The sequence below is a fragment of the Eubalaena glacialis genome, chromosome 7 (genome assembly GCF_028564815.1).
Source record: "Eubalaena glacialis isolate mEubGla1 chromosome 7, mEubGla1.1.hap2.+ XY, whole genome shotgun sequence".
Classification (NCBI taxonomy): Eukaryota; Metazoa; Chordata; class Mammalia; order Artiodactyla; family Balaenidae; genus Eubalaena; species Eubalaena glacialis.
The window spans coordinates 42,437,772-42,461,296 of NC_083722.1; the positions used below are offsets into that span (position 1 = coordinate 42,437,772).

The 23,525-nt window shown below is 36.5% G+C and overlaps 2 protein-coding genes across 3 annotated transcripts in view; both read left to right on the plus strand.

The window, feature by feature from the left end:
* MLIP (muscular LMNA interacting protein) overlaps positions 1-1,129 on the plus strand; it is a 171,290-nt gene extending 170,161 nt beyond the window's left edge. Inside the window, exon 14 of the mRNA XM_061197454.1 lies at positions 1,010-1,129. Within this exon, the coding sequence (XP_061053437.1) occupies positions 1,010-1,129 (120 nt within the window). The remainder of the gene's footprint in view (positions 1-1,009) is intronic.
* A 3,957-nt stretch (positions 1,130-5,086) lies between these two features.
* TINAG (tubulointerstitial nephritis antigen) overlaps positions 5,087-23,525 on the plus strand; it is an 85,182-nt gene continuing 66,743 nt past the window's right edge. Inside the window, exons 1-4 of one of the 2 annotated variants that reach the window (XM_061195173.1) lie at positions 5,087-5,533; positions 13,024-13,087; positions 13,722-13,811; positions 19,145-19,259. In XM_061195173.1, the coding sequence (XP_061051156.1) occupies positions 5,179-5,533; positions 13,024-13,087; positions 13,722-13,811; positions 19,145-19,259 (624 nt within the window). In that variant the 5' untranslated portion in view covers positions 5,087-5,178. The remainder of the gene's footprint in view (positions 5,534-13,023; positions 13,088-13,721; positions 13,812-19,144; positions 19,260-23,525) is intronic. The other variant, XM_061195174.1, reaches the window with a different exon arrangement.

Below are 23,525 nucleotides of genomic sequence, written 5' to 3' on the forward strand. Positions count from 1 at the left end.
TCCACCCCCTCTCATATTCTCCCCACCTCAGGAATCACTGGGTTGGAAAGAATCTGGGTAGATTATCCATGTCATGGGCTAAGGGCAGGGTTTAGTCAAGATGACCAGGTGAATACTTAAACAGGAAGGCTGGATGGGGCAGGGATGTGTGCCCTGATCTTGGGGTCAACAGCTTCATCATTGGCTGTGAACTTGCATAGTCACTTGAGTCTTAGTTCTTCATCTGTAAAAACGAAAATAGGGCTAATAATTATAATTTCTACCATCATGGACTACTGCAAGATCCAAAGAGATTATGTGCACTCTCTAACACACAATGTGTATTGTGTATTAAATAGACATATATATGTACATATACAGACATATATTGTAATTACAATGTATAAAATCTTCCAGTCCCTCTTAGAAACCTAATCTAAAGACAACTACACCTTGTAGGCAAAAGTTTTCTTTATGTCTCACTGAAATTCTTTACTCTAAAACTTGAGTTCTCTCTCTTTCTCTCCCTCTCTCCCCATTTTTGCCTATTTAAATATATCTAAAAACTTCCAATTATAATACTACCCTCTTATCCACAGGGCATACATTCTAAAAGCCCCAGTGAATGCCTGAAACCTTGGATAGTACCAACCTGTACGTATAATACTGTGTTTTTTCCTATACATACATAACTATGGTAAAGTTCAATTTATAAATTAGGCACAGTAAGAGAATATCTGAATTGCCAGTATCACTACTCTTGTGCTTTGGGACCATTATAAGTAAGATAAGGGTTCCTGGAACACAAGGACTGGGATATCCCAACAGTCGATCTGATAACCGAGATGGCCACTAAGTGATGAATGGGTGGGTAGCACATACAACCTGGGCACGCCAGAAAGAGTGATGATTCATATACTGGGTGGGATGGAGCTAGTCGGTATGAGATTTTATTACGCTACTCAGAACAGTGCACTATTTGAAACTTATGAATTGTTTATTTCTGGAATTTTCCGTTTAATTTTTTCAGACCACAATTGACTGTGGGGAACTGAAACCACGGAAAGGGAAACTGTGGATAAGAGGGGACGATTGGATAAACATGACTAAAATCTCCAGTGTCCAGTCCTTTTTCGTAGCATCTAGCTAAGATCTAGTGTTAAGACAACTTATTTGATTGACTTCATTCTTTCCTAGGAAACATCCAAAGGTGCTGATTTCCTCCATTGTTCCTGTGTAATGAAGGTAGTAAAAATCACAAGAAGAGGAAATGCAGCACTTTCTTCTCATCGGAAATGAAGCTCATCCAAGGAGAATGGTCATGTTGAAAGAGGGTGTGGCATGGTCGACTCTAACCTTTCTAGTTATGCATACATTACACCTCCAGTTTTTGAAAATCCACCCCAGTATTTATGTATTACTGTTATTGATTATTATGTCGAAGAATCATTTAGTGGAGATTCATCTGATCAACCTTCATGTAAATCCAAATTGCAAGTAAATATGAGCATTTTATTTTTTTCTGATTTCTTGTTAGTTGTTTTAAAATGTTTGTAATGTGTCAATCAGCGTTCATTGCCAGTGTCATTATGGACAATTTTGGCCAGATAATTCTTTGTTGTGTGTTCTGTCCTGTGCATTCTAGGAAGCTCTGCAGCATCCCTAGCCTCCATCCACCAGATGCTTGTGGTCCAGACAATCAAAACAGTCTCCAGACATTGCTAAACTTCTCTTGGGAGGCAAAGTCATCCCCTATTGAAAACTACTAGTCTAAAGGAATATATTAGTAGTAGAACTTGTGTCAAATATGTCACTTGCAATGTGAAGTTTCTTTGCAGGGATATTTGAAAGCTTTCATCAATTTTGAGACAGTGAAATGACTGAAGTGATATAGTATAATCAGTAGATACACTTAAACTGTAATATTTAACCATGTGCTGTAAACAAGTAAGTTAGGGCACCACTGTCAATCCCTTCTGACTGTGGGACTCCCACCCTTACCTCAGGGTGAGAGTTATGTGTATGTGGGTATCAGAGATAACCCATCAAAGAATAAGGAGAGTGGGGTACTTATACATCAACTCTTCCATGCATTATTTAAAGGGCTTCTTCTGGGTTACAGGGAGGGTGTTAATTCTTAGCACTTCTGGATTGTTCTGCAGTGGGACCGGGGAAGGAGGGAGCTCTGATCACTAACTCATAGGGATGCAATTTCAGCCAGCTTGTCCTAAAATAGTATGGATGATGGGAATATGGACAGAGTGTCAACAGCGTCTGCTGAATCCTACTCAGGGGCTGAAGTCATTGGATGAGAAAAGGGTTGAAGATGTATACGAACCAAGAGATAAGTGAAGGACTAAGAGAAATGGTGGAAGACTAAAAATCGTAGATGGAAGAATTTCCCGGGAACAGGATGACACCTCATCTTCTGAGTCTGGAAGGAAGATGGGGAGGATGGCTGCAAATGTAGATTGGTTTATGAGTTTGATGACAGGAAGGCATGGGATTAACATTTGTTGTCTTTGTTTTCTTGGTAACCTCTGAGAGAATGTCTTCCCTAGAAAGTGACACTCTCTAGGAAGTTAGGAAATCAAGGTTTGTAATGGCTCCAAAGGGAAAAAGTTAAAGAAATATGAGCAACACTTAAGAGCTTAGCTGAGACCAGTCAAAAAATTTGTGGTGGTAGCAATTCTATGAGCTGGTGGATCGTCTCCAACAGTACCCGATAGACATAGTACAGGGGTAGAAAATGCAAATTGTAGGATTCATATATTTATTGAATAAATGCTTTTTGAGTGCCTAATATGTGTCAGGAACTAAGTGATGAAGATAAAATGGTCAACAGACAAATTATACATAGACAAAATTCTATGATTTTGTAGAGCTTTCTGGAGAGGAAATACAGAAAATAAATAAGATTGATGAATATAATGTTAATATATTAGTAATAGGCACAGAGAATGGGGATAGAGTGAGCTGGGGCTGGAGGTGGGGTGTCATTTTAGGTAGGAAGTGTAGGCAAGGTCTCTCTGAGAAGGTGTCTTTTGAAAAAAGGCTTGAAAGAGATGAGAGATTGAGCCATGTGTATATCAGGGAAGCATGGTTCAGGCAGAAGGAACAACAAGTGCAAGGGTCCTAAGATAAGAGTGTGCCTGGCATGGTGAGGAAGGGCAAGGTTAGTGTGATGACCAGACCAATAAGATTGAGGGGTAAAATGGTTTAAGTTGAGGCCAGAGAGATACCAGTTTTGGAGGTCCACCTCATACAGAGTCTTGCAGCCCATGGCTTTTAGGTTGATTCAATGCTGGGTGTTTTGAGGAAAGATGATATGTGAGGACCAGGGAGGGAAAGGATTGAGGATATTGATGAGAACACTTTAAATGACCACAGAGAAGAGAAGGAAGTGAGTCCAAGAGTAAGTGGATAAATTGGGAACCTTTTGAAAAATGGGACGTGAAGGAGGAGAGCATGAAAACATCGGATTTAAAGGAGGAAAGAGTTTTTAGGTGGAGATTGTACTTTTGAATGATAACTAACATTTATTGAGCATGAATGATGTGCTAAGTACTTTATGTATCATCTCATTTAAATTTCCCACCTACCTGATATGATAATAAATATTGTTATCTAAATGTTGCAGATGATGAAATTAAAGTATAGAGAGACTAAGCCACTTTCTCAAAGATGTGCTGCTTGTCAGTGGTGAAACTAGGATTTGAACTTCATTAGTCTAATTCTTTGGCTCCTGTTCTTGACTAGTTCACTACACAGGGTTAAATGCTGCAGAGGATTCAGGTGTGATCAAGATGGACACAGGTCAATGGGAATCGATGTTAGCGATGGTCGGTGGGACTGGAGACAGTACTTTGCAGTAGTTTAGTGACTCAGCTGGTGACAAGGAAGTAGAGCCAGCAGTTTTGGGATTGGAGAGACAGTGGGATTATGGAAATTGACACCATGATGATATAAAAGTAAAACAACAAAAGATAAAGAGACTTGCATTGGTTTATAGCCTGAGAGGAAGGTGCCAGAAGAAAGGGAAACAATGAAGATAAAAGTTTGAGTCAAATAATTTACAGAGTAAAGTCGGGGAACAAGTTTGAATGGTTGGCAATATGGATTAACTTTGGAGAGGAAGACACTCATTTTATAGGAAAATAACTGAGGACCAGAGAAGAAAATTGTGAACCCAAGATCATAAAGCCAAGTCAACAGTAAGCTCAGGGACAAGAGTCCAGGTTTTCTGATCGTCAAGACAAGTCCTTTCCTCTAGGCAACCTGGCTACTCTTGCTGAATCATCGTCTGCTGGTTATTTATCCCCAATCCAAAGGGAGTTATTATAGTTAATGAATAAATACGGTATAGCAAACTGCACAGCTTTACAGAAACATGAAAGACATCTTGACCTTTGAGTTTCCTTCACAACTACCCCCTACCCGGCCCCACCCCCCCCAGATCTTTAACACACAGGATTGACTTTTCTTGACTATAAACTGCCTTTCAGATACTGCAGATTCCTGTATTGATGTCAAGTAGAGATTCAGGTAGAGAAAACTAAGGTCAGCGTCAGGGAACTTCTAGCTGAATTAGGCTCCACTAAGCCTTTAAATCAAAATGCTTCTGGTAGGTGACTGGGGTACACATGGGAAATCAAGCCAATGTGTGACTGGGCATGTGTTATTGTTATGACAGATCCTAGCAGACAACCTCAGGAGAGCCTGGATTTTACTTGCGGTGAAAGTAGGTGATGAAAAATTGTTTTTGACTTTTGAATTCCCTACACCTTGCCAGTAGTTATTACAGCCATAATTTGGGCCATGTGTATTCCAGAGAGGTTTTTGATTTAAGAATCTAGATTATTTTGGAAGCAAGCAATATTCAATATATCATCTATACCTAAGATTTTTAGGTATTTATTTTTATGGCGATGGACATTTTTTCCCATTATATTAAATATAAAATTTAAACGTTGGAGGAATGACAATGGTCTATTTCTAACACTTACCTTATCTTGGGCAAACATTGAAATTCTTGATTAATGTTTAACTACAAGAAATACACTCAGTTCAAGTAAAGGATCAGTTTCAGAATTCAGGCTGAGTTGTCTTGATGATTAGAATTCAGGCTCCAAGGAGAAGCCCCAAGGCCAAGGGTATTGAATATAATAGCAAGTGGGAGCCGCACCTGACCTCTGGAGAATGTGGACTGGATATAAGATTTTAATCCTTGCTTATCTCACCAGAGAAATTTGGATGGAGAGACAGTATTTATCTCAAAGAGAAGTGGACCCAGGAGCTAATTTCACTAGGAATCACACCATTTTGGAAGGTACTCGATTCAAAAGAGCCATTTTCAAAGGGCACTACTGTAGAAGTTTTGGTTGTTGTGAAGACAGAGATGATGCCTGTGTGACTCAGTTCTATGAGACAAATGCACTGTGTTACTGTGATAAATTCTGTGAAAGGGAGAATTCTGATTGCTGTCCTGATTACAAGTCATTTTGCCGTGAAAAGAAGGAATGGCCTCCTCACACAAAGCCTTGGTATCCAGAAGGTAGGCTTTGGGAATGTGTTCAAGCATTATTCTAGTTCATAACAAGATCTGTCCAACTTTCTTTTTCTTTCTCTTTCTCTTTCCTCCCTCCCTCCCTCCCTCCCTTCCTTCCTCCCTTCCTTTCTTAAGTTGAAATGAAAAATGAATATTTCGATCACCAGAATAAATTTCTTAGGATTGTTAACATGCTTTGGTTTAGATGCCGGGTACACGCATCAGACTAGTGCCTTCAAGAAAGTTCTGCTGTGACAGCCACGAAGGCTGGTCTAGATTCTGTTTTGAATACTCACTCAACTTATATAAAAGTTACTTAAAATTCTTTATTTTTTTTTTGTAAAATGTATTGACAAGAAAAAAATCGCTCACATGTTTTTGAGTGTAACCTCTTAGAGAATCTCATCAAGTTCACAAGCCTGATCCTCTGCAGAGTTATGTAACAGTTTACTTACTATTTCATGAGACTATTGGACCTTGCAGCATTAGAACCTATGTTATAGCAATGCCATTTAAACCAGTGCAAAGGCAAAATAAAGTTGGCCACCCTCTCTGCCTAAGTAATACCAAATAGAGTCACCATGTGTGTTTTTGTTTTGTTTCATTTTGCCAATCTGGGGTTTTAAACTATTAAAAACAAAAGAGTGCTCCATATAGGGTAGTTTTAAAAGTCTAAGACTGAGCGAATAAATACAAATAATTCATAAGGAAAATGGTGGTATTTCCTGTATTGGTCTAATTATAGTAAAATGGCTATAGAATCCGAGCAATCGATATATCCAAAATTTGCCAAAAACACAAAATAAAATTCTATTGCTCCACTTATACAGGCAGCAATGCAGGTTTCCTCGGAGCTATGTCACATGACTGTAAATGGGTGATGGTGAGTGGAGATTACAATTAGAAGACAATGTAGGATAAGCTAGGATTTGGTATCCTTCTAGCAAGATCCAGATGCTGACTGTTGCCTTCATTCTCAGTAATGTCATCTTGTTTGTAAAATTGAGGAAGTGTTCCTTAAAACACACACGTATTATAAGCTTTTAGGTATAGGATGGATAAACAATAAGCTCCTACTGTATAGTACAGGGAATTATATTCAATGTTCTGTGACGAACCATATGGAAAAGAATATATATATGTATAACTGAATCACTTTGCTGTACAGCAGAAATTAACACAACGTTGTAAATCAACTAATTTCAATAAAAAAAAAAATTAATGCCGGGCCTTTGTCTTTACCAGTAAACAGTTCAGCAAACATTTATTTCACCCTAAAAAGTGGCAGATAGTCTCTTAGAAATAGCAGACCTAGCCATTCATCAAAAAATATTCATTGACTACCTCCACCATGCCAGTCATTGTGCTTTTCCTGGGGGCAACCATGGGGAAGAAAAAAGACAAGATATTATCCTCATGGAAGTGACAGTCAAGTTATATGTGGGGGTTACAAGATATTTAACAAATTCACTGTACAATTGCAAATTGTGTTAAATTCTCTGAAGGAAACGCTTAGGGTGCGGTGAGAAAGTATACCAGAATATAACATTAACATGTAAAATAATACATAACATTAGCTTGGGTGGGAGACTTTGAAGAGTGAGGTGACCTGAAGACTTTGAAGAGTGAGGTGACCAGAAAGGGATCTGGGAGCCAGGAGCTTGGTGCTGCCCAGGAATTGGATGGAGGCCACCACTTCCGGAGAGTCATGATCAGTGGAGGGTTGGGGGTGACATAAGATGAGGTTTGAGAGGTGAGTAGAGGTCAGATTTTGCCAGGATTTATAGGCCACATCAGGAGTTTAAGATTTTATCTTAGTTATGAGAACTCATTGAGAGATGTTAAGTACGAATAGGGTCATCTTCCTGGAAGTTGAGGATAAATATTATGGATCAGCTGTGGTGCTTTTGATGTGCTAAAACGTATTTGAGCTTTTCTTATTTGAGTCATGTAACCCATTTGGAAAAGAAATTGCTGCTTCTTTAATGTCCATTTTTGCTTGAAAGCTAGGATTTTCCTAAGACTTTAATTTAGGGTCATGTTTTAGGTAGAACTTATGTTCCCAGCATAGTTTTTATTCCATTCATGATGGAGGGAAGCAATTCATCATTTTGTTTAGTAGCAAATGTTCACAGTAAACTATTTTTGCACTCATGAAAGTGATTTTTTTTTTTGTTTTATCTTCCTTATGAAAGTAGCTGGTTAAAAGAAAATAACACTACACAATATTTAAAAATTTTACAAAATTAACTAAAATAAATAGAAATGATATACTATTTATACTAATTTTTTGCCGTATAAAGAGACTTTCCTCTGAGATGCTAGTAAAGCATCACTGATTTGTTAAATATTTTTCAGTTATTCACTGATTTATTAAATATTTTTCAGTTATCTACTTACATGGTATTGCCTAGTTCATTCACTAATTTATTAAATATTTTTCAAGTATCTAGTTACATGTTATTGTCTAGTTTCTTATACTGCATTTCTTTTTCAACCTGGGACTTAAAACTATGTATATTATCTTAAGGTTTAAAAATATAAATATGTCAAAAAATAAATAAATAGATATGTACCTTTTGTGTAAATTGGTTTGGACATATGAGTAAACATCTTCCTTCTGGGTTTTGTCCTATCTCTGCTGGTTACTTCCAGTCATTGGAGGATTTCAAATGTCAGATACAGAAAACAAGTGATAGAGTTTGAAACAGAACCAGAGTGGATTTTCCAGACAGAATCTCTTGGTGTAGCAGATCTTAAGAAAAGAGTCTAGTGGACCATGTGCTGTGAACAGACCTAAGCTAATTTGATTACACACAACTCTTATGTTCACATTGGTAAAAAATGGATGTAAACCACTGACACATTTGAATTGAATGAGGATTATTTATCCCTCCACAACTTCCTTAACCACATTACAATGAAGATAAATCACAGTCCAAATTCTGCCGTGCATACTGTTACAAAAATATATACTGGTAGGGAGATATACACCAATCCATAAACCTCTGTAAGCTTCATGAAGTCTCAGGTCCCCATCCTGTTAGATGTTCCCACACCTACCTTGCTTGAAAAATTTACTGGAATTTTCCCATGTGATAATATTACAGAGGGTGTCAGGTTATGATAAATCCTCCTACCCAGTGGCTGGACACAGGACCCTGTAGAGATCAATCCTAGGGCACCAGGTCTAAGAGTGAAGGCTTTTGACCTTAAGAGATAAATAAAAACTGTGGAGTATGAGAGTGGGATGTGATTTTTAAATGTTTTAGCTAATCTACATCAATTTATTGCTGTTAATTTAACCGATAAGAGCTGACTACTTATATCCATTATGCTGATTAACAAGCCACTAATTTTGCCAGTGAAAGCCCATTTCTCATACTCATTATACTGCTACTCTAGTGTTCATTAAAAGATGGATAATGGAACCCCTTGTAGCAGCTTACCTGGAGTCTGGCCTTTCAGGATCAGTGCTACTGACTGCCCCTGGGATGCAGACTCCTGATTAGAGCAGGCAACTGCCTTCCCTGAAGTGACATTGAGACCAGTACAGTTATTAGAACACTTTATGATGAAGTTATTTTAAAATAAGCTACATCATATTGTCATCTTTTCTCAAATCAAGAGACTGATTTCACTTTCCAAATATCTGATTTGCCTCATTTTTGTATTAATGACTGTTAAAGTTGCAAAACTCCTTTAATTTCAACAACCATTACTATCATCTATCTATCTATCTATCTATCTATCTATCTATCTATCTATCTATCTATCTATCTATGTCAAGGTGTAATCAGTTTGATTAACTCACTCTGAAGTGCTTTATACATTTTTCCTTGAGGAAATAAAGCCACCAGGAATTTTCTCATCTCTCCATCATCATAATTTTCAAAGTACCCCCATATTGGTTACTGTTTCCATGGAGTAGATTCCACCTCTTGAGCTCTAAATCCCACTGTCTCTTATCTTTTCAAAATCTTCATCCTTATAATTGTCCCTCCCTCCCTCCCTCTCTCTCCTTTTCTCTCCTCTCTCCTCTCCCTCTTTCTCTCCTAAAGCATCGTTTCTCCCTTTCTCTCCTGGATCAATCAATTTACAAAATTATTGATTTAAAAAAATGTTTTTTTTAACTCCCCCAATTTTTCTGCTACTTTTAAATGTCAATCATGTTCTCAAATCAGCATTTTAAAAGAAATATATTTCATTTAAAACTAGTATAATCCAAAAGAGGATTCAGGCATTGCTTGGGAGATGGAGCTAGACAATATCAAAGATTAATTTCTAACTCTGACTCTGTTTCCATGATGAGGTGGTACCCAACATGGGAACCAAAGTTACAGTCTATGCATTAGGGTGACACAGGATAACTCATTCTTTCAACTGCTGGTGAATGTAAATTGGTAAAATCATTCTGAAAAGAAAAAAAAAAAAAGACAATATGAATTAAATGCCTTAAAGATGCCCAAACATCAATTTGGACCCAGAATTTCCACTTCTAGGAACTTTCCCCAAGGAAATAACTAAGAAAGTGAGCAAACATCATTTACAAGATATTCTCTTGCAGGAGGTTAGTAGGTAGTTGTAGCTTCCAACTTTGAAAAAGCCCTCCCTCAACTCCATGTCCTTAACCAACTATTATCCCATTTCCTTCTTTCCTTTAATGGCAAAAATATCTGAAGGAAACATCTCACTTCCTGACTTCCAAGCCTCTCATCAGCTCATTCCTACAAGACCTTTTTTCCTGCTACTTTACCGAGCTCTGTCTTGGCAGGGTTATTGAAGACTTCCATGTTTCCAAATGCAATATTAAGATGTCTGTTCTTTTCTTGATCCCTCAGCAGTACTCTGTGTAGGTGAACACTTTTTTTGTTGGTATGGAATACTTTCTTCTCTTACTTTTCAAGACTCTACCCTCACCTGAATTCTCTTCTTCCTCATGGGTCACTCCTTCCCTGTTTCCTCTTCTGAATGTCTGTTAGCTACAGAGTTTGAGCTCAGTCCTGGACGTCTTTCTCTTACCTACAAACCCTCTCTCAAGCAGCCTCTTATGTAGTCTCAAGGCTTTAAAGATATGTATGTTGCTGGCTCTCAAATTCATGCTCCAATCATGACTTAACTCTGAATTTCCATTACTACTCTACTTGATATTCTCCATTAGGATGGCTAACCTAGACTTAATCTAAATCTAAAATATGCGAAACAGAACTCTTGATTTCTTGCCGTAAGCCTGTTCCTTATTTCAATATTAGCTTCACTGCCTCTCTATGGCTCAGGCCAAAATCCTAGTGAGACACCCTTGATTCCTCTTTTTCCTCATTCTCCAAACTCAGTCCAAGAGCTAGTCCCATTTGCTTTGCCTCCAAATTATGTTCATCCACTTCTCTCCATCCTCATCAGTATCATGGAAACCCTTTAGCCAGCACAACAGGAGTGATGAGGACAAAGATTATGGAAGAGAGATTTTGGATAAGGTCTTATAGGTCATTGTAAGAAGTTTGGTTTAATTTTAAATTTGATGGGGAATAACTTGAGGATTTTAAGCAAGGAGTGACACAATGTAGATTTTAAAAGATCTCTCTAAATGCTGTTCAGGGGATGAGGGATACACTGGAGTTGGGAAGAGTGGAGGAAGGGAGTGGACTGCGTTTCTGTATTGTGTAGAAGTTGATGCTTCACTTTGTCAGCACCTTGGCCAGACTCAGATGAACAGATTATGGTTTTTGTTCAAGAGGCCAACTCTCAAGTGAGATTACAGCAAACGTTATTTCTTATAGTCAACTCTGACTTGATATTAAGGAGGGAAGACCAAGAAATGGAACTTTTGCTAACACTAGATATAGTACTAATGATCTTGGGTGGGCACGGTGATAACATTCTCTTTACTTCAAAATTAATAACTGGGGTACGGGTTAGAGAAGGGACAGCCTTTTTTTCCTCAGGACCTTTGTGATTTCTTGTCCCTTTATCTGTATAACTGGTATGCTGGACAAGCAACATTCATCGGTTTTGATTAAAAACCAGGTTTGAGAACATATATATGTATAACTGAATCACTTTGCTGTACAGCAGAAATTAACCCAACATTGTAAATCAACTATACTTCAGTATAAATTTTTAAAAATCAGCTTTGATTTTGCCCCTCATGTCCTTTAGAACTAGTCAAGGAAGTACTTCCCTTGACTTTGAATAAAACTTGAATTGTTGCATGAATTTTCTGTTGCTTTCCTAGGTAGTAAAACTTCCGGGGTCTTTGTAAGTTACAAACATAGAAATTCATTTACAAAAAGTGTTTAATCCTGGGTAGTAATTAAAACTCTGAAATTGATTTAAAGTTAAATCTTTCCCCTCCCCTGTGGTCCAGGAGAGAGGTGGTTTCCTTCTCTCTTCTCATGAGAGTAGAATGTCAAAAATCCATGGAAAAGATGGATAGATGAAAATACAATGAGATTTTTAAATTCATTAAGCAAAAGATTGAACTGTGAGAACACAGTGCATGCTGAAGAGGGGCAGTTGTAAAATATTTCCTGTGAAACAATTTTTGGAAAAATCGGAAGATAGCTAATTTGTAAGTGGCTTTTGTGACATTGTGGCTGGTGGTTAAACCAGGTCCTTTGGAGTGCTTTCTAAACATGTAGATTTTCTCCTATGATTGTATGAATAAAAAGTTAGAATTCATTTTATGTAACTAAGGGCCATTGTTGTGATCTATCAGTGACATGTCTCCGTCAAAAAAGTTTTCACATGACAAAGGAGCGAATTTTGCTACTTTTGCTAATTCAGCATGAATTTAAATTTATGTAAGTTACATTTTCAAAAGGGATTTAATTTGTAGCCAGGGTATTATTTTCACCATATCTTACTGATTGGTTTTCATATAATGATAATTCACCATTCATCTCTTTGGAGTAGTTTATAGAGTCTGGTAAAATAGCAACGAGTTTTGGTTAATGGTTGAGAAACATTTGGACTTGGAACACAAAGGACTACAACCGTATAAATTTTTCTCCTGATCTAAATTTTGAAGAGAAAATAGAGTTTATCTTTGTAAGGTGAATTCACTGAAATAGCTTTATATTTTGGTTCAACACTTTGAGCTCCTTCCTCTAAGCATATGTAATTAATCATATTTACATATGAGAGTTGATTAGATTTTCAAGGTAAGAAATGCCATAAATTAATTCAAACACTGTTTTACTGCTTGCCTACTTAAATACATTAATTATTTTTTTGAGTGCATTTAGTGATTAATACCTCAGTAATCTAGTTTTTATGCTTTACAAATCCTCTCAGTTGGAACAAATACACAATGTAAAGATAGAAGCTTATGGAACAAGCCCATAAGAATTCGATATACAAACCTTGACACAAACCCTATGTGGATTTCTTTCAGATGGGCACCAAATTTTTTTGCATATTTGAAAAAACTAAATACAATTTTAGTTTACTTATTACTCAGTTTAGAATTTTGATTTGTTTACATGGTATGTTGACAGGTTGCCACAGAGATGGTCAACGTTATGAAGAAGGATCAGTAATTAAAGAAAACTGCAACTCCTGGTAATGAATTTAAGCGGCACAGTACTGAATTCTACTGTCTGTGTATGTTTTCTTCAAATAAAAGGAACATTTGTGAAACAAAGCATATATTTAAATACAGATAGAATCATAAGTCATAAGATATAGTGTACCCATAGATTTTTATAAGCATATTTAATTTTAATAAATGTTTAAAAGCTAATCATGGATATTTCTTTTAACGTTTGAGTGTGGTGTTTGTGACAGTGGGCCTGCTTTCACAAACCTCTTAATTTTAAACATTCTGATATACTACAGGAAAATCACGTGTTCTTGAACACAGTAACTACATATAAAACAAAGCTGCCTTGAAATTGATTATCCTGCAGAAAATTTACAATTACAAACGTGTTGAATCTACTGTCTCCATTGTCTTATATTTTCAAACTCCAATGACTGTGTGATCATTTCATTTATTAATTGCCTGAAGTGGAAGATATTGAGTGGTAGCTAATACATGTGTTGTGATTTATTTTTGCCAAGAATTAAATAGTCATATGGTTAACATTAGTCAAAAATATCTTTTATGCCTTAACAAGGTGCAACTCTGGTTACTAATTTTATAAGTACACTCCCTAAAGGCCAGGCCACTTTCATAATTTTTTTATCTTTACAGCACATGCTCAGGACAGCAATGGAAATGTTCCCAGCATGTATGCCTTGTTCAACCAGGATTAATTGAACATGTCAATAAAGGAGACTATGGGTGAGAGAAATCTTGCTTTCTAGCTTTTTGGCACCTCCCCCCCGATTACCCCTCAGGTTTCAAACAATGTATTTCCTATCATTTCCTTCTAAAAATGATCATTCTTTCAAAAACAAAAAAAAAGAGTGGGTGAGAAATGGGGAGGGCGGTAGAAAGGCATGTGAAATTGGAATGAACAGAGGTGAACATTAAATGGTTAAAAATTAAAATGCACAAAGAGGAAATATAGAGCATGGTCTTAAATTGTTTAGGAAGGAGCAGTGTCAAGCTGTGAGTGAGGCTAGTAGGGGGAGCTTGAGTTTAAATAAGTATTCAGGCGAAATCAGGAAGTAGGCAAACAGGTTCATTCATGTTTATCATCTTTCCTTCCGCTGCTGCCCTGCTCCAGCCAATCACATGCTCAGCTAACCTGGGTAGACTCTGACCTTCAGAAAGCAGTATTTTATCTCGATGATCCCCCAAACCACCAGTCCATCTAGACAGCGTCATTGACATGACTGATATCTAGCCAATTTCACTCACGGTTGAGTCAAAAGACTGGTTGAGCCATTTTACTTCGTTAATAAACGGAAGCTTGAGCTGATTGACACTTAAAGGAAATAACTGTTTGATGCTCTCTGATAGATTAATAAATTAAGTCACTTTTCCACTTACATAGAGGGAATTAGGTGTAGGTGCTGACACTGGCTTTCTTTACTGAACTGAAGGGAGAAGGGATGGGCCAGCTGTTTTCTGCTTCAGGATTTCTCCACTGTCACTGATCAAATCTCTATACACCCTCGAAAACATTTTCCACCTTCAGGAAAAGATTTCACCTGAGAAGACCTATTGTCAAGCAACTATAAAAGTGAAGTTATCCTGAAATGCATTTTTAAAACGAAGAAATATCATTTCTTGCTACACCTAAGACATATGTTTCCCAGGACAGTGGGGACACTAATTTTCGATGCACCCAGAGTATTTTCTTGGAAGACACGAAAGACACTTGGAAGTCACATTTGTTGATATTAATATTCTTAAACCATTCTCAACTTCTGCGTGTGTGTATGTGTTTTGACAATATTTTAGGTGATAATATGATGACATTTTAAGTATTTCTAGGGAAAAACAATTATTTTCTATGGCTAAGTGATATTTAAATCATTAAAAGGACATGAGAGTATGTGTCATCATGAGAGATTATCTGAATCAGGTTCCTAAAAGGATTCAAATGCTTGAGCTAACAAGCACACACTTGCAAGAAGCCAAGATAAACAGCCAAGCTTTCTGCTGTCACAGAACCCAGGAGAAACCGCAGTCTAAAGCAATGTGGAAAGAAAGTCATATAAGAGTACAGATCTGTTGGGAATGCTGCCTTCCTTGGAAGAAAGAATTTTCTTTCCATCATTTGTTTATTCTGAGAGTACTCTAGGACTATTTAAGAGGCATGGGATTTGCCTTTTAGTAGCAAACATAGATGACTTGAAAAAAAAAAAGGTGAAGTCAAAGTGCAGCAAAAGAAAATATACACAGATCAAAGAAAAAAGTTAAGTAAAAGAGACAAAGTATGAAGAAAAGGAGTAAAACTAAAATTATTTACCAGGGAACAACAGGAGAGAGTGTAGAAAGTCCTTGAATTTAAAAGAAAGTTCTAATTCTCAGATATTTACTGTTCCTGCTGTTCAAGTTGTTTTCATGTATGAAAACAGAGTCATATTATAGCATTCAATGTCTATTTTAGGTGCTTTTTAAAATAGTCTACATACAAATATATACAACCTTCTCTTTAAAACATTTATTTCTGGCCTCTTGGTAGTATTTAGATCTAAATCTTTATTCATTCTGCATAGCCCACTTCAGTGCTTATTTATTCCCTGTATTATGTTGTAATGCAATTAATATTAACAAAACATGTGTTTCCCTTTTGGCACTGCTGAGGATACAAATAAATAATTTCTTAGAGGAATTTACAATCTAGCTGAGGAATCCACATATCATAACTTTGTAAAAGGATTTCTAGTGATAGGGCAGTTATAAGTGGCAAATTAGCACAAATAATAATCAGCAAGTTAGCGGAAAAAAGGGAGAGAGAGAACAGTCTCAGTTTATCTGATGCTGTGAAACAAACCACTTCAGAATCTAGCACCCTGAAAGCACAAGCTTTTTATTTGTTCATACCGGCAATTTGGGATGGACTTAGCTGAGGCTCTTTTCCTGGTCTCTCCTGGGGTTACTCATGTGTCCACAGACATCTAGGGCCTCAGCTGGGGTTGCATTGTCCAGGTGGCCCCCTGCCCATGTCTGGTGGTTGGTGCTGGTTGTTGGGGAACCCATGTGTCTCCAGCAGGACAGCCTTGGTTTGTTTACATAATGACAGTGTTCAAGCAGGACATGAGTGGAGGGTGGAAATGACCTCACTTGAGGCCAAAGCTTGAAATTTGCACATTGTCAATTTCACTGCTTTCTACTGGGCAAAGCAAGTTACCAGGCCAGTTCACATTCAACAGTTGGAAAAATGGACTCCATCTCTTGATGGAAAGAGCCACAAAGAATTTGTACCCATTTTTAATCCATCCTATCTCTAACCCTGATTTTTCTTATGAACTCAAAGTCTATAGACTATCTATTGAATAAGTTAACTTTGATTTCTTACTGATTTCTCAAAGTCAAAAATACCCCAAACCAAAAGGATTAACCTTTTGACTTGTCCTTGGTTACTGGCATCCCCTGCTACCATGTCAACTAAGCCAGAAAATCTGAAGTTAGTTTGAGGCTTCTTTCCTCTTCACTCTCAGTCACTAGACTCTTGTAATCCCCACAGAGTTTATTTTAGAAATTTATTTCCTTTATTCTTATGCTATATTCTAGTGCATTTCTTTATCAAGCCTAGTTTGAAATGACCTGACTTTTCTCTCTGTTTCCAGTCTGACCAAACTCCAACCAATCCTTTATACTTTCATGGTTATCCTTCTAAAACAAAGCTTTGATTCTGCCACTCAGGTTCTTAAAAAGTCTTCAATGACACTCCATTGCTTTAGAATATAATTATACTCCTCAGCATAAATAACAATCTGTCCCAAATGCTTTACTGCCTCATCTTTTACACTCTTTCCAGCCCCTGTCTCTCTGGTCACTCTCATAGTTTAAGTGTTCTACTTATCTGCTATTCCCTAAATGTTATTCCCAATTTCAAACCTGCTTTGCTCCAGAGTTGCCTTTATTTAGAATAAATTCTCTCTTCTCTCACATCTGGCTGTCTAACTCATTCTCACCCTTCCAGGCTGAGCACTAAAAAGTCACTTTCTGTAAAAAATTCTTCTAACTCCTTCAGGAAGAGTTATGTTTCAGTCCTCTACTCTGATCAGACCTTGACCTACAGCTAATAAATTACACATACTGAAGTCGTATCTCTCTTTGTAGGCTTTTTAGAGTATGAGCTTTTTGAAGGTAGAGAAATTTATTTCTATGTTCCCAGTGTTTACTGAAGAATGTGATAAATAAATTAAGAATGTTCAGTAAATGCTAACTTGGGTTAAAAGGAAAGTGATGACAGACATAGAGAACAGACTGGTTGTTGCCAAGGGAGAGGTGGGGTAGGAGAAGGATGGATTGAGAGTTTGGGATTAGCAGATGCAAACTAGTATATATAGGATGGATAAACAACAGGGTCCTACTGTATAGCACAGGAACTATATTCAGTATCCTGTGATAAACCATAATGGAAAAGAATATGAAAGAGAATATATAGATATAGATATAGATATATAGATATAGATATATATAGATATGTATAACTGAATCACTTTGCTGTACAGCAGAAATTAACACAACATTGTAAATCAACTATACTTCAATTTAAAAAAAAGTGATGACCTAGGTCAAAAAGGATGACACAGAGCAGTGGTGTTTTTCATGCTTTTTTGAGCATAAATTATAGTAAATCATACATTTAACTTAATTACCTAGTACACACACACACACACACACACACACACGTGCACTTGTACATATACTTAAATGTATATAAATAGTACTTACCCTCACTCTGTCCAATAAACTCTAATATTTGCTATTGTTTCTCTTATACTTTATTTTATCTTTTAAAATACTGATTCCTATTCACTAAATTGAATGATTAATTAAATGGCCCCAAAATGTCTCAATGTTTGAAAACTACTAGTGTAGGGCACCAAAAACATTCTTTACTGTTGCGTGATTTTGCCTAAGGCTGATCCTGGTAGTCTCTTAAATAAACCTGCAATGTCTAATATATTCAAAAGTTTCTTTATTGAAATTCCTTGGATGATGGAGATTACATTTAAAAATTGTGGCTCAAAGTTGCTTAAAGCTTTATGAACTAACAGATCTTGTAAAAGAAAAGCATTAACTTGCCAGGCATATTATTGAAAATTGAGTCATATCTTCAATCATTCATAAGAGCCTTTCACACTGTAAACAATTTTGGTGATAAACACAACAAGATAGAGTTTAGATTTGCCTTAAGTACTGAAAATATATTGTCCTTAAGTTGTAGCTAATTCAAACAAACAATGATTAAATTACTTTCATCTTTCTCATTTTTCATCTCCTATCATCTCTTAAGGAATTGTTGTCTTGAAATCTCAACATTAGATTTTGATAACAAAGCTTACTTTTTTATGTAAAGGCACAAAATATGTCTTTAAAAAAATGTATTTTTTGTTATTTAATTTTACATCAATTGAATTTATATTATATTAATAATGACTAATATTATTGAGCATTTACCACAAATTAACTCATTTAATATATAATAGAATATTTCAATATTAAATAAAATATTTCAATAAAATTAATTAACGTTGCTGTAATCTTTTTAAGTATAACTATTTTATCCTTAATTTTTCATGGATACTTGTTTTTACATGGTCAGCTTCTTTTCAAATCTAAAAGATAAATAAAACAGATTACCCTATTTAACCTATAAGTACATTTCTGAACATTCAAGCTTCTTTCTAAAATACATTTAATGACATTTAGAAGAAACTGCATATATTGGCCTTATTATCACTAAAATCCCTTTACTGTATGTGGAGATTCAATATTCTTAAATTTAGTCTATATTAATACAGCCTTAGGTTCCTCATTTGAGTCATTAAAATAATTGACATAGACCTACTTTAAGAAGAGTGATATGCTTCCCTATTAGAGTAATCAATAATGCATCATTAATACAATGAATATCTAGCTTTCAGTAACAGTTCCAATTTTGTCAGATTTGCTTCTATATAATTTCAGAAATATAAATGAACATGTAATGATAAAAGTGACATCATGTAACCTGTACCTATTTTTCTCTTTCATTTGTAAGGCAGATGGACAGCCCAGAACTACAGCCAATTCTGGGGAATGACTTTGGAGGAGGGTTTCAAATATCGCCTTGGCACCCTGCCACCCAGCCCCTTGCTTCTGAGTATGAATGAAGTGGCAGTAAGTATCCTCTCTGTTTGACTCATGTATGTGTGTGTTTGTATAAGTGTGTTCGTAGGTGCATATAAAGCAATTTTAAATAACTAAAATAGTGAGTTTTGTGCTTTCCGAGATAATTTTGTCATATAAATTAAAAAAACCTTTCCCCAAAATGGTTGTTACATGCCCCCAAATTTTCATGTGGACTTTGAAAGTTCACTAATATTAATTAGATATAGTTTCCTCTCTTCAGGAATGATTGTGTTCATTTACATTGCTAATCATTGCAGAGAAGTTCATGTTTCTGATGATTGGCTTTTTGGTGACCCAATGCTTAAGCAAGTCATTAGTTGTCCTTATTTTTCTTTTTTTAAGTAAACTTAGTTATTTTGTGAATTCATCAAAACAGAGTTTTGATAGCTCTTGGGTACTCCATTATGAAATGAAGATAAAGTAAATACCAGTAACTGCAGACAGGTATGCTATGATGACTAGCAGAAGTTTATCCTCAAAAATCCTCACATTTTCCATTTAAAGAACACCTTCAAATTTCCCTGATGAGCTGGCAAACTCCTTCGTGAAATTGCCATGTTTCGTAACACCCTCCTGTTTTGTAATACTATTGTATTGGTTTTCCCTTTCATTTTCAAGAGGTGTTATCTTCTGATAATAGGTATCTTGCATAAAGAATCTTCCACCTGTCTAGTTATCACAGATATCTAACTCAGAGCTGCAGTTTTACCATCCCATTTGTGGTGTCTCTCAGTTGAGATTTTGATTGTATTCAAGGCCTGCTACAAATGCCCAAGCCATTTGTATCATTTTTTTTTTTAGATTCCACATATAAGTGATATCATATATTTGTCTTTCTCTGTCTGATTTACTTCAAAAACAAACTTTTGGTTACCAAAGGGGAAGGGTGGGAGGGAGGAATAAATTAGGAGTTTGGGATTAACATATGCACACTACTATATACAAAATAGATTATCAACAAAGACCTACTCTATAGCACAGGGAACTATACTCAATATTCTGTAATAATCTATATGGGAAATAATCTGAAAAAGAATGGATATATGTATATGGATAAATGAATCACTTTGCTGTATACCTGAAACTAACACAGCACTGTAAATTAACTATACTCCAATAGAAAATAAAAATTAAATTAAAAAAATGTCCAGGGCAGAGAGGGGTTCTCTGGCTGCTGGAGAACTTCCTCTTCCCTCTGCAATGAAGATGTAAGGTCCTGGCTGCCCGGAAGCTCTCAGCATCTCAGAGCAAGCCGGGCTATTGTTTGCTGTTGGATGAGTTGTAAATCCACAAGTTCCTCATTAAATGTTTAATGTGCTATGCTTTCAAAAGATGTAATCCCCTGACTTATTATTCCACTTCATATTCCAGTAGCAAGACCTGCTAAATTATAACTAGTATCAGAAAAGATCATAATAGCTGCCATGTATTGATTAGCTGTGTGCCAAACACTCTTATCAGCACTTTCATACATTATCTCATCTAATTCCCAGCTTGATGTAGTGGGTACTGTAATTCTCCACATTTTAAAGACAAGAACATTGACACAGAGAGAGGCCAACTCACACGGAGATGGAGATGGAGAGGAGAGAAAAGCCATCATAGAATTACTTAAATGGCAGAGCCAGGACTTTAAAAGATCTGCCCCCCAAATGGTTCCTAGACTTCCGGTATAATCAGTTAGCTTTGGCCAGTTCAGGTTCAAAATAGAAAAAAGCCTTTTAATCTTGGAACCAGAGCTAACTTTATGAAATGATCAACTTAGATATATTTTTGGATTTTTTCCACAATCAGTAAGACATAACATCTTTAGAAGTGTGGCTCAGATTCATAGCTTTTATTGACTTACTTATAAGATCAATTGGAAAACAGTTATTTTTCTGGCTGTTTTCTTTTTCAATTTTGTCCTTATCTGGAAAAAAAGAGACAGAAGTGTTTACGAAAATAATAAATTCACCCTCTTCATAAGGATTACTCTTTCTCTTGCTTTTAGTGAGGGTCCCAGTTAGCCAAATACTCATTTGGGTGTCAATACACATTTTTTCTGGATTCTTTCTAACATTTCCTTTTGAAGCCTTATTTTTTGCAGTTTAGAGTATTTTATATTATAGAGAAAATGAGGTATGTTTCTTTCCCAGGTTGCCACTCACTGTAGCATAGAAAAAGGCAATCTAATTCTAAATCATTTATTGGCTCCTAGGGATTTGTTTGCATAAAAGTGACTATGGTGATATTTAAATGAAAAATCTTAATGATTAGTACTCTGGGAGAATTTAAATTACCTAGTGCTATGAAATAATGCAATAAAGTTGCTAAGTAATTCCAGGAAAGCAATAAGGAAAATTTGGCTGATCTGTAAGAGTTCTGTTACCCACAAGGAAATAGCTTCCCATTTCTAGGGCACAGTAGCTTGAGGGCTGAGGTCCTTTCAAAAAGTTTCTGAGTGTTGGAGTTGTCCTAATACCTGGTCAGATATCAGAAATACAACAAGAACTTCAATGAAGAACGTGGGGTCTATATGAACTGAGTTAAACTGGTAGCCACAGGAAGAGCTTAAAAATAGATTAATTCTTTGCCTGGTGACTACATAGAAAATACCCTCAATACATCAAATTGCCTCTGAATACAGTGAAAATGAATTCTTTTGTGTGGGTATGCTTCTGGATAACTCCCCCCACACCAACCTTTCCCCAATTTTTTAAAATACCATTTTCAACATAGGATGGTATATATATACACTTAGGGTAAGCAGTTGCCAACAGTGGGAATGATTTTTCTGAGAAAATTCAGTGCATCCCCAGCCTAAAACATCTCCCTTTCCTGGAGCACATTACCTGGATGAGAACTGAGATTCACCAAATTCTTTATCTTGGGTGGGAAAGATGAGCCATGAGTCATTCCCAGTTCCTGGGAAAGCTCTCCTCTGGCTGGTTTCCTAGCTACATTGCTTGACTTCAGTCACTAGTCCCATAATGTGTCTGCTGAACGTACGTTAGAAGAATATCAACAGGTCTTATACAAAGAGTTCCATGATTATATAAATATGAAAAAATCTGTTTAATCTGGATGAATTAGTTCAATTCAAATGATTTTTTGTGGAGTGTGATTCATAGTAATGAGGAATAGAAATATGTTGATCATGGGAGATTAGAAAAAACTAACTTAAGAATATTGGGAGCCTTTCCTGGTTGGCAGTCCTATGTGAGGGCAGACCAAAGGAAACAAAAACTTACTGTTTTCTCTGGGTACAAGCAGACTGGATGAGAGGAAGTGAGAAAAAGGGAAAGAAAGAAGGCCAAGAGGGTCCTGCCTAGACCATACAGCTCCTTGTTTTGTATGAAGATTCGCTTCACCCACTTTAAAATTATGTCTAGTGTCAGGTCAAAAATGCCAGCTGATCAATCTTTGCCTAACTTTTTCCTAAAAGTGTTTTCTTGAGATTGTTCAGAGCAATGCCTTGATTGGACAGCTCTGTTCCAAATTGTTGTACACTAAAAACATTAAGAATGATTAGACGATTCTCTGTCAGTCCATTGGGACTGTGTATTTGCTTGCAGAGATTCACAATGGGACTGATGTAGCTCCCTACAGGAACTTTAAATTCTGTCACTTGAGCCTTTTGTCTCCTTATGGTACAAGACAGGTGATTAGACGGTTAAAATCTTATTTCAATATTTCTCAACATTTGTGCCATGGGCCACCAATCCTGCAATATTTGGAATAAAGGTGTCCCATCTGTGGTCAAATACATTTGTGAAATGGTGTGTTGTATCTTTCTGCCGAAGAGTCACACTATTCATTAGTATATTGAGGGCACTGAGAACTCTTCCTCCATTGACCTTTTTTTTCTACCCAGTGTTTCCTGAACTCATGACATCAGAGAACCTTTTCTTCTTTGTTTGTTTATAATGACTGTTAATACTTCCCAAGATTTAGATTCCACAGAACACACTTCAGGAGCTGCTAACATAAGCTAAAATATTGAAAGAAAAGTGCTGGAGAGAGCAGAAGTATATTCAGGGGTAAAACAGAACTTAATGTCTCAGAAAGAAAACAATTATTATGACTGTATGCAAAATTGGCATGGGCTGAGGTCCTTTGGAGCCAGCAGAGGCATCACAGTTGAAGTCTGTTAATAGGCACATGTAGGCAGTGCATTTAGTCATGTGGCCCCATTTCACATACCGAGATAGACATGAGCTCTGCATCCTGTGTGCTTGGCTCTTAGTCTGGCTGAAATGATGGTAGCAGTGG